The following is a 13,572-nucleotide window of genomic DNA, read 5'->3' on the forward strand; positions in this document are numbered from 1 at the left end:
TCCTATCCAACATATCTAATAACTACTCCCATCATCTCTGCTCCTATCCAACATATCTAATAACTACTCCCATCATCTCTGCTCCTATCCAACATAACTAATAACTACTCCCACCATCTCTGCTCCTATCCAACATATCTAATAACTACTCCCATCATCTCTGCTCCTATCCAACATACCTAATAACTACTCCCATCATCTCTGCTCCTATCCAACATAACTAATAACTACTCCCACCATCTCTGCTCCTATCCAACATATCTAATAACTACTCCCTTCATCTCTACTCCTATCCAACATACCTAATAACTACTCCCATCATCTCTGCTCCTATCCAACATACCTAATAACTACTCCCATCTTCTCTACTCCTATCCAACATAACTAATAACTACTTCCACCATCTCTGCTCCTATCCAACATATCTAATAACTACTCCCATCATCTCTGCTCCTATCCAACATATCTAATAACTACTCCCATCAACTCTGCTCCTATCCAACATATCTAATAACTACTCCCATCATCTCTGCTCCTATCCAACATATCTAATAACTACTCCCATCATCTCTGCTCCTATCCAACATACCTAATAACTACTCCCATCTTCTCTATTCCTATCCAACTTATCTAATAACTACTCCCACCATCTCTGCTCCTATCCAACTTATCTAATAACTACTCCAACCATCTCTGCTCCTATCCAACATATCTAATAACTACTCCCATCATCTCTGCTCCTATCCAACATATCTAATAACTACTCCCATCATCTCTGCTCCTATCCAACATACCTAATAACTACTCCCATCATCTCTACTCCTATCCAGCTTATCTAATAACTACTCCCATCATCTCTACTCCTATCCAACTTATCTAATAACTACTCCCATCTTCTCTATTCCTATCCAACTTATCTAATAACTACTCCCACCATCTCTGCTCCTATCCAACATATCTAATAACTACTCCCATCAACTCTGCTCCTATCCAACATATCTAATAACTACTCCCATCATCTCTGCTCCTATCCAACATATCTAATATCTACTCCCATCATCTCTACTACTAGCTAACATATCTAATAACTACTCCCATCATCTCTGCTCCTATCCAACATACCTAATAACTACTCCCATCATCTCTGCTCCTATCCAACATACCTAATAACTACTCCCATCATCTCTACTCCTATCCAACATATCTAATAACTACTCCCATCATCTTTGCTCCTATCCAACATATCTAATAACTACTCCCATCATCTCTACTATCTAACATATCTAATAACTACTCCCATCATCTCTGCTATCCAACATATCTAATAACTACTCCCATCATCTCTGCTCCTGTCCAACACATCTAATAACTACTCCCACCATCTCTATTCCTATCCAACATACCTAATAACTACTTCCATCATCTCTACTCCTGTCCAACATACCTAATAACTACTCCTATCCAACATATCTAATAACTACTTCCACCATCTCTGCTCCTATCCAACATATCTAATAACTACTCCCACCATCTCTGCTCCTATCCAACATATCTAATAACTACTCCCATCATCTCTGCTCCTATCCAACATATCTAATAACTACTCCCATCGTCTCTGCTCCTTTCCAACATATCTAATAACTACTCCCATCATCTCTGCTCCTATCCAACATATCTAATAACTACTCCCACCATCTCTACTACTAGCTAACATATCTAATAACTACTCCCATCATCTCTACTCCTATCCAACATACCTAATAACTACTCCCGTCATCTCTGCTCCTATCCAACATATCTAATAACTACTCCCACCATCTCTGCTCCTATCCAACATACCTAATAACTAGTCCCATCATCTCTACTCCTATCCAACATACCTAATAACTACTCCCGTCATCTCTGCTCCTATCCAACATATCTAATAACTACTCCCATCATCTCTGCTCCTATCCAACATATCTAATAACTAATCCCGTCATCTCTGCTTCTATCCAACATATCTAATAACTACTCCCATCATCTCTGCTCCTATCCAACATATCTAATAACTAATCCCGTCATCTCTGCTTCTATCCAACATATCTAATAACTACTCCCATCATCTCTACTCCTATCCAACATATCTAATAACTACTCCCACCATCTCTGCTCCTATCCAACATATCTAATAACTACTCCCATCATCTCTACTCCTATCCATCATACCTAATAACTACTCCCATCATCTCTACTCCTATCCAGCTTATCTAATAACTACTCCCATCATCTCTGCTCCTATCCAACATACCTAATAACTACTCCCGTCATCTCTGCTCCTATCCAACATATCTAATAACTACTCCCATCATCTCTGCTCCTATCCAATATACCTAATAACTACTCCCATCATCTCTGCTCCTATCCAACATACCTAATAACTACTCCCATCATCTTTGCTCCTATCCATCATAACTAATAACTACTCCCACCATCTCTGCTCCTATCCAACATATCTAATAACTACTCCCATCATCTCTGCTCCTATCCAACATATCTAATAACTACTCCCATCATCTCTACTCCTATCCAACATACCTAATAACTACTCCCATCATCTCTGCTCCTATCCAACATACCTAATAACTACTCCCATCATCTTTGCTCCTATCCATCATAACTAATAACTACTCCTATCCAGCTTATCTTATAACTACTCCCATCATCTCTACTCCTATCCAGCTTATCTAATAACTACTCCCATCATCTCTACTCCTATCCAGCTTATCTAATAACTACTCTCACCATCTCTGCTCCTATCCAACATATCTAATAACTACTTCCATCATCTCTGCTCCTATCCAACATATCTAATAACTAATCCTGTCATCTCTGCTCCTATCCAACATATCTAATAACTACTCCCATCATCTCTGCTCCTATCCAACATATCTAATAACTACTCCCATCATCTCTACTCCTATCCAACATAACTAATAACTACTCCCGTCATCTCTGCTCCTATTCAACATATCTAATAACTACTCCCATCATCTCTGCTCCTATCCAACATATCTAATAACTACTCCCATCATCTCTACTCCTATCCAACATACCTAATAACTACTCCCATCATCTCTGCTCCTATCCAACATATCTAATAACTACTCCCGTCATCTCTGCTCCTATCCAACATATCTAATAACTACTCCCATCATCTCTGCTCCTATCCAACATATCTAATAACTACTCCCATCATCTCTGCTACTATCCAACATATCTAATAACTAATCCTGTCATCTCTGCTCCTATCCAACATATCTAATAACTACTCCCATCATCTCTATTCCTATCCAACATATCTAATAACTACTCCCACCATCTCTGCTCCTATTCAACATATCTAATAACTACTCCCATCATCTCTACTCCTATCCAACATACCTAATAACTACTCCCATCATCTCTACTCCTATCCAGCTTATCAAATAACTACTCCCATCATCTCTGCTCCTATCCAACATACCTAATAACTATTCCCGTCATCTCTGCTCCTATCCAACATATCTAATAACTACCCCCATCATCTCTGCTCCTATCCAATATACCTAATAACTACTCCCATCATCTCTGCTCCTATCCAACATACCTAATAACTACTCCAGTCATCTGTGCTCCTATCCAACATATCTAATAACTACTCCCATCATCTCTGCTCCTATCCAATATACCTAATAACTACTCCCATCATCTCTGCTCCTATCCAACATACCTAATAACTACTCCCATCATCTTTGCTCCTATCCATCATAACTAATAACTACTCCCACCATCTCTGCTCCTATCCAACATATCTAATAACTACTCCCACCATCTCTGCTCCTATCCAACATATCTAATGACTACTCCCATCATCTCTGCTCCTATCCAACATACCTAATAACTACTCCCTTCATCTCTGCTCCTATCCAACATATCTAATGACTACTCCCATCATCTCTACTACTAGCTAACATATCTAATAACTACTCCCACCATCTCTCCTCCTATCCAGCATATCTAATAACTGCTCCCATCATCTCTACTTCTATCTAATATATCTAATAACTACTTCCATCATCTCTACTATCCAACATATCTAATATCTACTCCTATCATCTCTACTCTCATCCAACACATCTAGTAACTACTCCCATCATCTCTGCTCCTATCCAACACATCTAGTAACTACTCCCATCATCTCTACTATCTAACATATCTAATAACTACTCCCATTATCTCTACTCCTATTCAACATATCTCATCCCTAATAACTTCTCCCAACATCTCTACTTCTACCCAACATATCTAATAACTACTCCCATCATCTCTACTCCTATCCATCATACCTCATCCCTAATAACTACTCCCATAATTTCTGCTCGTATCCAACATATCTAATAACTACTCCCATCATCTCTGCTCCTATCCAACTTATCTAATAACTACTCCCACCATCTCTGCTCCTATCCAACATATCTAATAACTACTCCCATCATCTCTGCTCCTATCCAACATATCTAATAACTACTCCCATCATCTCTACTACTAGCTAACATATCTAATAACTACTCCCACCATCTCTGCTCCTATCCAACATATCTAATAACTACTCCCATCATCTCTGCTCCTATCCAACACATCTAGTAACTACTCCCATTATCTCTACTCCTATTCAACATATCTCATCCCTACATACTACTCCCATCATCTCTACTCCTATCCAACATATCTAATAATACTCCCATCATCTCTACTCCTATCCAACATATCTCACCCTTAATAACTACTCCCATCATCTTTACGCCTATGGTCTGTCTCACCCAATATATCTGTTCTCCCATGTAATGTCATCTCTCATATACTGTATACACTCCTATCATGTCTCCTATTATACAATCCATACCCTGTCCCTCATATTCTCCGCCAGGTCCTCCATACCTACTTCTACCATAATCTAACCCGTCTTCCCTTATAACGTCTCCCCTCTTCCTTCCACCATATTGTGCTGTACACCCTCATACCTAACGCCTGCTCCTGTCGCCCGTACATAAGTGACATGTCTGGTCTGTGAGATCCTTCTATGACTTTTTATTAAACCTGTAGCACGTTTTCTGCTCTTAGATCTGGCAGAGTAGCGGAACATGGACCATGAGAAGCATCATGTAAGTGCCAGTGTATTACAGCTCACCCTGGAGATCGCCTACCTGCTGACCGGAGAGGTGAGGGCTTATGGGAACATCACTTGTACCTATATGACTAACTAACTATGAACCCGTTCTACGCCTGGGTGGCGAGCATTTTTATTGGTATATGGTCTCGTATCCTGCTATGTACTGCCACCCTCCTATCCCGGTACGCATGGCACCCCTCATTCCTATCCTGGTATGCAAGGTACCCCCCCCCAATCCTGGTATGCATGGCACCCCATTCTTCATCCTGGTATGCATGGTCCCTTCACCCCCCTATCCTGGTATGCATGGTACCCCTCATCCCCCAATCCTGGTGTGCATGGTCCCTCTCATCCCCCAATCCTGGTATGCATGGTCCCCTCACCCCCCTATCCTGGTATGCATGGTACCCTTCATACCCCAATCCTGGTATGCATGGTACCCCTCATCCCCCAATCCTGGTTTGCATGTTACCCCTCATCCCCCAATCCTGGTTTGCATGGTCCCCCTCATCCGCCAATCCTGGTATGCATGGTACCCCTCATCCTTCAATACTGGTATGCATGGCCCCCTCACCCTCCAATCCTGGTATGCATGGCCCCCTCACCCTCCAATCCTGGTATGCATGGCCCCCTCACCCCCAATCCTGGTATGCATGGTCCCCTCACCCCCCTATTCTGGTATGCATGGTACCCCTCATCCCCCAATCCTGGTATGCATGGTACCCCTCATCCCCCAATCCTGGTATGCATGGTCCCCCTCATCCCCCAATCCTGGTATGCATGGTACCCCTCATCCCCCAATACTGGTATGCATGGTCCCCTCACCCCCGCTATCCTGGTATGCATGGTCTCCTCACCCCCCATATCCTGATATGCATGGTCTCCTCACCCCCCCTATCCTGGTATGCATGGTCTCCTCACCCCCCTATCCTGGTATGCATGGCCCGCTCACCCCCAATCCTGTTATGCATGGTCCTCTCACCCCCCAATCCTGGTATGTATGGTCCTCTCACCCCCCTATCCTGGTATGCATGGCACCCCTCATCCCCCAATCCTGGCATGCATGGCACCCCTCATCCCCCAATCCTGGCATGCATGGCCCCCTCACCCCCCAATCCTGGTATGCATGGTCCTCTCACCTCCCCTATCGTGGTTTGCATGGTCCCCTCACTCCTATTAAAAGTACAAAAAAAAACCAAAAACATTTATATTCACCCTTCTTTCCTGTGCTCCAGCGCTGTTCTGCTGGAGGCCGGGGCAGGAGTGCGGCCGGAATCGCGCATGCCCATAGCGCTGTCCGGCGCCATTATTGCTGAAGACACACTGCGTGTCTTCAGTAAAATGGCACCAGATCGCGCATGCGCAGCTCGATTCCGGCCGCACTCCAGCTTCGGTCTCCGGGTGAAGAGAAGCGACGCGGCAACGCTCCTCCCGGTCAGGTAAGTATGTATGTATGGCGTCGGACATGCAGTGTGTACGGTACCGCCATCTCCGGCGCCATATACACTGCTCACTGCTGGCTGCCTCACTCTGTCTGGAGCCACACTGCGCAGGCGTGTCGCGCTTGCGCAGTCTATAAATGCTTCAGACATAGGGACGCTCCCCCGGTTATATTATAGATGTGTGATGAATGGAAAGTTGAGAATTTCCGCCACACTTTAAGTTTTTAACCCACTTTGTTCTGATTTGTAGATTAACTCTACAGTAACCACATAATGGAAATTTACAGCCTGAGGTTGTGGCAGGTGTTTGGAGCGGGTTCAGGAGCTACGGGCCATACCAGGCAGATGCTGGCTCTGTTAGACAGCAAACTTCTGGCTGTAACAACAGTGACCGCTACTGTTTAATGATTTAAATGCTGCTGCCAATCCCTGGACAAAGGTGTTTAAATAGCACGATCACTGGTGTGCACACCTATCAATTCTCATCAGCCCCCCGTGACACAATCCTGTGGAAACAATAGATTGCTTGACATGGCAGCTGGGAGCCTGCTCAAGTTCTCCACAACTGACATCTTAGTCCTCCTGTGAAGCTCAGTCACCGGCTGAGCTTCATAGATGAACCCTTGATTTGACTATGGTTGTGCAGAATATAGAGTAAGGCCGGGGTCACACTAGAGAGGAATACGGACGAGTGTGAGGCGTTAAAAGCACGCATTACACACGGACAAATGATTCTCTATGGGGCAGCTCCCAACAGCCATATAATTCTCGCCTGTATTCTATGGTCTGTGCCAATCGCAGCATGCTGCGATTGTCAGCGTACTACGCCCGTAGTACACCAATGAAAGTCTCAATAGCTTGGGAAAGAACAAGCTATTGTTCGAAACGTGTAATCTACTACTTGTTACTCATGTGAACACACTATTTTTTGCTCTGTTTTGGACTTGTTTTTAACAATAAATTGGACTTGAATTTGCAAAGCTGGACCTCTTTTCTTTTTCCTTGGTTACTGCGTGAAGACTGCACGTGGTCCGGGCTATCCACTACACATGCCTTCAGGTGAGCTGGCTTCTCTTTCTCTTTTTGGGTGTTAAATGTAGGTGGCCTCCAGGGGGAGAATCCACTACAGGATGGCCAGCGCCGGTACCGGGTGAGCAGACCCGGCTCCCTCTTCCTCCTCGCCGGGCCCGGGGTGGGGGGGGCGGGCGCGCTGTCCCTTCTGCTGGGCGGGCGCGCTGTCCCTTCTGCTGGGCGGGCGCGGGTCGGAGTCGGCGCCTACTTCCGGTTCAGGGGGCAGCTGACGGCGTGGGGTCGCGGCCTGATGATGCGGCCTGGTCGCACCAGTCGCGCGCTGCGGGCCGCGGCCGTGGCGTCAGAGGTGAGCGACTCTGGACGGGGCGGGCAGCGGCGGGGCGTGCATACTCGGCTTCCGGGGGCGTGCGCCCGCCGGGTGGGGGGGCGCCTCACCGACCCCCGCCGGGGGTGCGGTCGGGGGGGAGGGAAGAATGCTGGGGGGAAAGGTACTCGGCGCTGATGGAGGGCACCTGCGAGCCCTAGAGGGGCGGTGCCGTGGCTATTTAAGAGCTCGGGTCACAGGGGGAGCTGCTTCTGGCCCTGTGTCATCACATAATGGCGTCGCAGGAACAGCCAGAGCCTCTGGAGCAGACGCCTCAGTCCTCAGAGAAGCCGGAGCAGCGTTCTAGTAGCAGCAGCCGTTCTGAGAAACATAGGTCTACTCAGAAGGCGAGACCTGAGAAATCCACGAGCCGTGAGAGTGTGGTGGCTCCGATGGACCCCCCGCAGAACCCGGTACTACGCTGTTGTAAGCCAGGGTAAGTGAGCTACGAGAAAGTTCATCTTTGTGATTATCTGTTCCCCTTATGTCCCCTCTCTCCCATTCTACCAGGGGAAAAAATGCGCAGGGAAAAGCAAGCACAGACAATGTGCCGAGTGCGGAGTCCCCCTCCCGGATGGTCAGGGAAGAAAACTATGTAGACCCTGCATTCACCGCCTGGTCTCGGAAGAGACGGCTGACCTTTCCTCCAGTATAAGGGAGATAGTCAGACAAGAAGTCAGGGGTTCGGTTAGATCCCTGTCTCCGGCAAGGTCTAGAGAAAAGTCTCCTAGATCCCTGGTCCTAGTCTCCGATAGTGATTCGCAGGAGCTAAGGTCAGAGGCATCATCATCATCTTCCTCATCATCAGATACCAGATTAGGCCATTCCTGTTTCCCATTGGAGCAGGTCAATAATCTGGTAAAGGCAGTTAATACTACAATGGAAATTGAGGTAACCCCAACAGAGAGGTCAATACAGGACTCTATGTTTCGGGGTTTGGACTGGAAAAATCGAAGGTCATTCCCTCTAATAGATAAAGTAAGTGCCCTTATTGAAAGGGAATGGAGAAAACCCGAGAGGAAGGGGTCCCTACCTTCGGCCTTTAAAAGAAGGTACCCATTCGAAGAAACGGCCTCAGTATCATGGGATAAAGCCCCAAGATTGGACGCGGCTATAGCAAAGGCTTGTAAAAAGACTTCCCTTCTCTTTGAGGATCTGGGTAGCTTAAAAGACCCTCTGGATAGGAAGGCCAACGCGTTCGTCAAGGGAACTTGGGAGACAGCAGCCGGAGCCCTTCGACCAGCAATTGCGGCCACATGCACTGCCAGATCCTTAACAGTTTGGTTGGACCAACTGGAAGAACAGATTAGGGATAAGGTCCCACGACAGGACATTCTTTCCTCCCTCTCTACAGCCCAGGGAGCAGCAGCCTTCCTCTCTGATGCGTCGGCGGACTCGGTAAAATTAGCAGCCAGATCCGCAACCCTCTCCAACGCTGCCCGTAGGGCCCTATGGCTTAAATGTTGGCCAGGTGATATGCAGGCCAGATCTAAATTATGCGGTATCCCATGTGAGGGGGTTTACTTGTTTGGCAAAGTTCTGGATGAGCTGCTGGAAAAAGCGGGAGACAACAAGAAACGCTTCCCATATTTAAGTAGACCACCTTTCAGAAGAGGCTCCTATAGAAGGTGGTTTGATCGTAGGAGAACCTTCAGAGAAAGACCTAGATATGACACCAGGAGGAGAGGTAGGGGGTATATGTTTAACACCCCTCGAGACCGCAATGATCCCAAATGACTGTCGGACTAGGTGGGGGGGAGGTTGCGGTCCTTCTACCCGGCCTGGTCGCGTATTTCAAGTAGTCCGTGGATACGGAGCATTATCAGGACCGGACTAAAATTCGAGTTCCAGCAGACTCCGGGCGACAAGTTCATTCTAACTCCCATCCGTTCTTTGTCCACAGAACAGAAGGCGTTGGAGGCAGAAGTCTACGATCTTCTCCAAAAAGGTGTATTGGTTAGAGTCCCTGACCTACAAATAGGTAAGGGGTTTTACTCCCCCCTCTTTCTAGTCAAGAAGCCAGATGGCTCTTATCGCACCATTATTAACCTCAAAAGCCTTAATAAATTCATTAAAATCTACTCTTTCAAAATGGAGTCTGTAAAATCGGCGATTAAACTGCTATTCGGTGGGTGCTTTATGGTAGTCCTAGACCTTAAAGACGCCTATTATCATGTCCCGATACATGCAGAACATCTGCAATTTTAAAGGGTAGCCATCTCTCTGAGTGGAGAAGTAAGCCATTTTCAGTATACAGCACTTCCCTTCGGGGTGGCAGTGGCACCCCGAGTCTTTACAAAGTTAATGGCGGAGGTTATGACCCATCTGCGCAAACAGGACATTCTCGTAGTTCCCTATCTGGACAATCTCCTGATTGTGGGGAATTCGGAGTCTCATTGTGCCACCCAGTTAGGGAAGGTAATGTCCAGCCTTCAAAAACTGGGTTGGATCATTAACTTTAAAAAGTCACGACTGCAGCCCACGAAAGTACAACAGTTTCTCGGCCTTACCATAGATTCTGATATACAGGAGTGTCGCTTAACAGAGTCTAAGACTTCGAAAATTCAACATCACATTCGTAGGGTAATAGATAATCCATCGGTTACCCTTAGAGGGGCTATGTCACTTTTAGGCTCTCTTACGGCGTGTATTCCAGCAGTACTCTGGGCACAACTCCACACAAGAACCTTACAGTGGGATGTCCTACACAACACCCATCGGCTGGAGGGTTGCCTCGAGGGTAGAGTCACCTTATCTAACGTTACCATTCAGTCCCTTCATTGGTGGTCCCTAAGTTCGAATCTGCATAGAGGTGTTCCTTGGATTAACCGAATCTCCCGAATTCTAACCACGGATGCTAGCCCCAGGGGTTGAGGGGCTCATATGGGAGATAATTGGGTCCAGGGAGCATGGTCTCCGACCGAACAAAGATTCTCCTCTAACCTTAAAGAGCTACTAGCAGTAGAACGGGCGGTAAATGCTTTCCTTATGTCCTACAGGGGTCAGACTATTCTCAGACAACCAGGAAACTGTAGCCTACATTAACCACCAGGGGGGAACCCGGTCCAGGCCCTTAATGGATGTAGCGAACCGTATTTTCCAGATCGCCGAGCTGCACCTCCTATCCCTCACAGCTCTACATATAAAGGGAAAACAAAATCTAACAGCCAACTTCTTAAGTCGCAACAAGCTCAAACAGGTAGAATGGACACTAAAAAAGGCCATCTTCGGACAGATCGTGCACAGGTGGGGGCTTTCAGAGATAGACTTGTTCGCCAGCAGAAGGAACAGTCAACTCCCTCTGTTCTGCTCTCTGGATCCCAGAGAAAACCCATACGCAGTGGACGCTTTCCTGATTCAGTGGAGCTTCAGCCTAGCATACGCCTTCCCCCCTCTGAATCTGATTCCTATGGTGCTAAGGAAAATCCGAGAGGACAGGGCCAGTGTTATCTTGGTAGCCTCATTCTGTCCCAGGAGGTCATGGATTCCTTGGCTGAGGAAGACGTCTGTATCCCAGCCATGGATTCTCCCCGAGCTCCCGGACCTTCTATCCCAGGGTCCAGTACACCACCCACGAGTCTCCAATTTACATCTAGCGGTATGGAGTTTGAGGGGGAGCTGCTAAGGGGAAGGGGGTTCTCCCGGGGGCTAGTTAACACCCTCCTAAAAAGTAGGAAAGCCTCCACAACAAATATCTATGATAGAATCTGGAAAAAGTTTTTAGCAGTGTCGGGAGCGGAAGTCGGTCAGAGAATCCGAATTGATCAGATACTGGAGTTTCTTCAGAGGGGGTTGGATATGGGCCTAGCCACAAATACACTTAGGGTCCAGGTTTCGGCGATAGGGGCCTTTTACAATTGCAACCTAGCGAGCAATTACTGGGTGGCTAGATTCATTAAAGCGGCAGCAAGATCCAGGCCCATCATTAAAAACAGGCTGATCCCATGGAATCTCAACTTAGTCCTATCAGCACTAACAGAGCCCCCCTTCGAGCCTATTGACTCCGTTCCCATAAAGATCCTGTCATTCAAAACTGCCCTATTGATTGCCCTAACGTCAGCCAGGAGGGTTAGTGATCTACAAGCCCTCTCTAGAATTCCTCCATGCACCCAGTTCGGAGAAGATAGGGTCACCTTAAAGCCAGACCCCTTATATTTACCCAAAGTCGCCTCGATGTTCCACAGGCTTCAAGAAATAGTCCTCCCATCCTTCTACCCGAACCCTTCTAACCCGACTGAGCAGAAGTTCCATTCCCTGGATGTGAGAAGGTGCCTCCATAGTTACATTGCGGCCACGGAGCCATGGAAAAGGGACAATGCTCTATTTGTATCGTTTCAGGGAGCTAGGAAAGGACTTAGAGTGTCCAAGAATACCCTAGCTAGGTGGATTAGGGAGGCTATCTCTTTTGCTTATACAGCAGGTGGGCTGGAGATTCCGGCATAAGAACGCACTCTACTCGGGCCATGGCGACATCCTGGGCGGAGAGATCGGAAGTATCCATCGAGGACATATGTAACACATGGTCCTCTCCATCAACTTTTTTCAACCACTATAGACTAGATTTAGGCGGGTCCACCAACCTCACGTTCGGGAGAAAGGTGCTTGAGGCAGCTATCCCTCCCTAGAGTTTTCCTCATCTCTGTAAATCTCTCGTGGTGCTGTCATGGCGACTGAATAAATGCTCAGCTACTTACCAGTAGCGGAGTTTTTCAGGAGCCCATGACAGCACCTTCACATTCCCCCCCTCTGCTTTCACGTATTGGGTCAGCACCTTTACTTTATTTAAAGAATTAGCCACAGTAGTAGAGACGTGTAGTTTGACTGTACATATTTAAGTTGCTACTAACCAGGGAGGTCCTCTCGTGCTCTGTAATCCAACTGAAGCGGGAGAGAGGGCCGCCTTTTTTATGTCTATAGGTTTCCTGTCCCCGAAGGACGGATCCCCTCTCTCTCCTGGTGCTGTCATGGGCTCCTGAAAAACACTGCTACCGGTAAGTAGCTGAGCATATTTCACAGAGTTCTTCATAGCAGAATAGCCGCTAATTCAATTGCCGGCTTCTGTCAAATCATTCCCCAACCCGACATGAAATGACACATGGTTTACATTCAGTAAACTATTTCATTTCATGGTTTTTTTATATGTCCCTGACTAATAATTAGATGAGGGTTCGTGTGCAAAATTTGGGAGGTGTAGGTGTTATTTTAAGGGGTTAATTCATTGTAAAAAAATGCATGGACTTCCGCTGTAATTTGTCAACCAGAGAGGTTAAGCAGGTGAGTGAGGGCAGATATTAATAGCCATGAAAGGGATCATTGTTTTTGCCCCACCCCCGGCTACAAAAATCTGCCCCCAGACACCCCAGAAATGGCTCATCTATAAGTTGTGCCTATTCTGGCACTTATCCTCTCTATTCCCATTGCCCTGTAGCGGTGGCGAATGGGTTAATATAACAAAGGGTTAATGTCACCATTCGATTGTAAGATGACATTAAGCCGATTAATAATGGAGCGGTGTCAATAAGACACCGCTCCATTATTAATCC

The 13,572-nt window shown here is 46.6% G+C and overlaps 1 protein-coding gene across 2 annotated transcripts in view; it reads left to right on the forward strand.

The window, feature by feature from the left end:
* Positions 1 to 13,572, forward strand: part of LOC141074261 (oocyte zinc finger protein XlCOF8.4-like) — a 53,979-nt gene that overhangs the window by 35,910 nt on the left and 4,497 nt on the right. For both annotated transcript variants that reach the window (XM_073561883.1, XM_073561884.1), the window contains exon 2: positions 5,143 to 5,240. In XM_073561883.1, coding sequence (XP_073417984.1) covers positions 5,163 to 5,240 — 78 coding nt within the window. In that variant the 5' untranslated portion in view covers positions 5,143 to 5,162. The remainder of the gene's footprint in view (positions 1 to 5,142; positions 5,241 to 13,572) is intronic.

Source organism: Dendrobates tinctorius, unplaced genomic scaffold (assembly GCF_039654945.1).
Source record: "Dendrobates tinctorius isolate UK_male_01 unplaced genomic scaffold, ASM3965494v1 ptg000331l, whole genome shotgun sequence".
Lineage (NCBI taxonomy): Eukaryota > Metazoa > Chordata > Amphibia > Anura > Dendrobatidae > Dendrobates > Dendrobates tinctorius.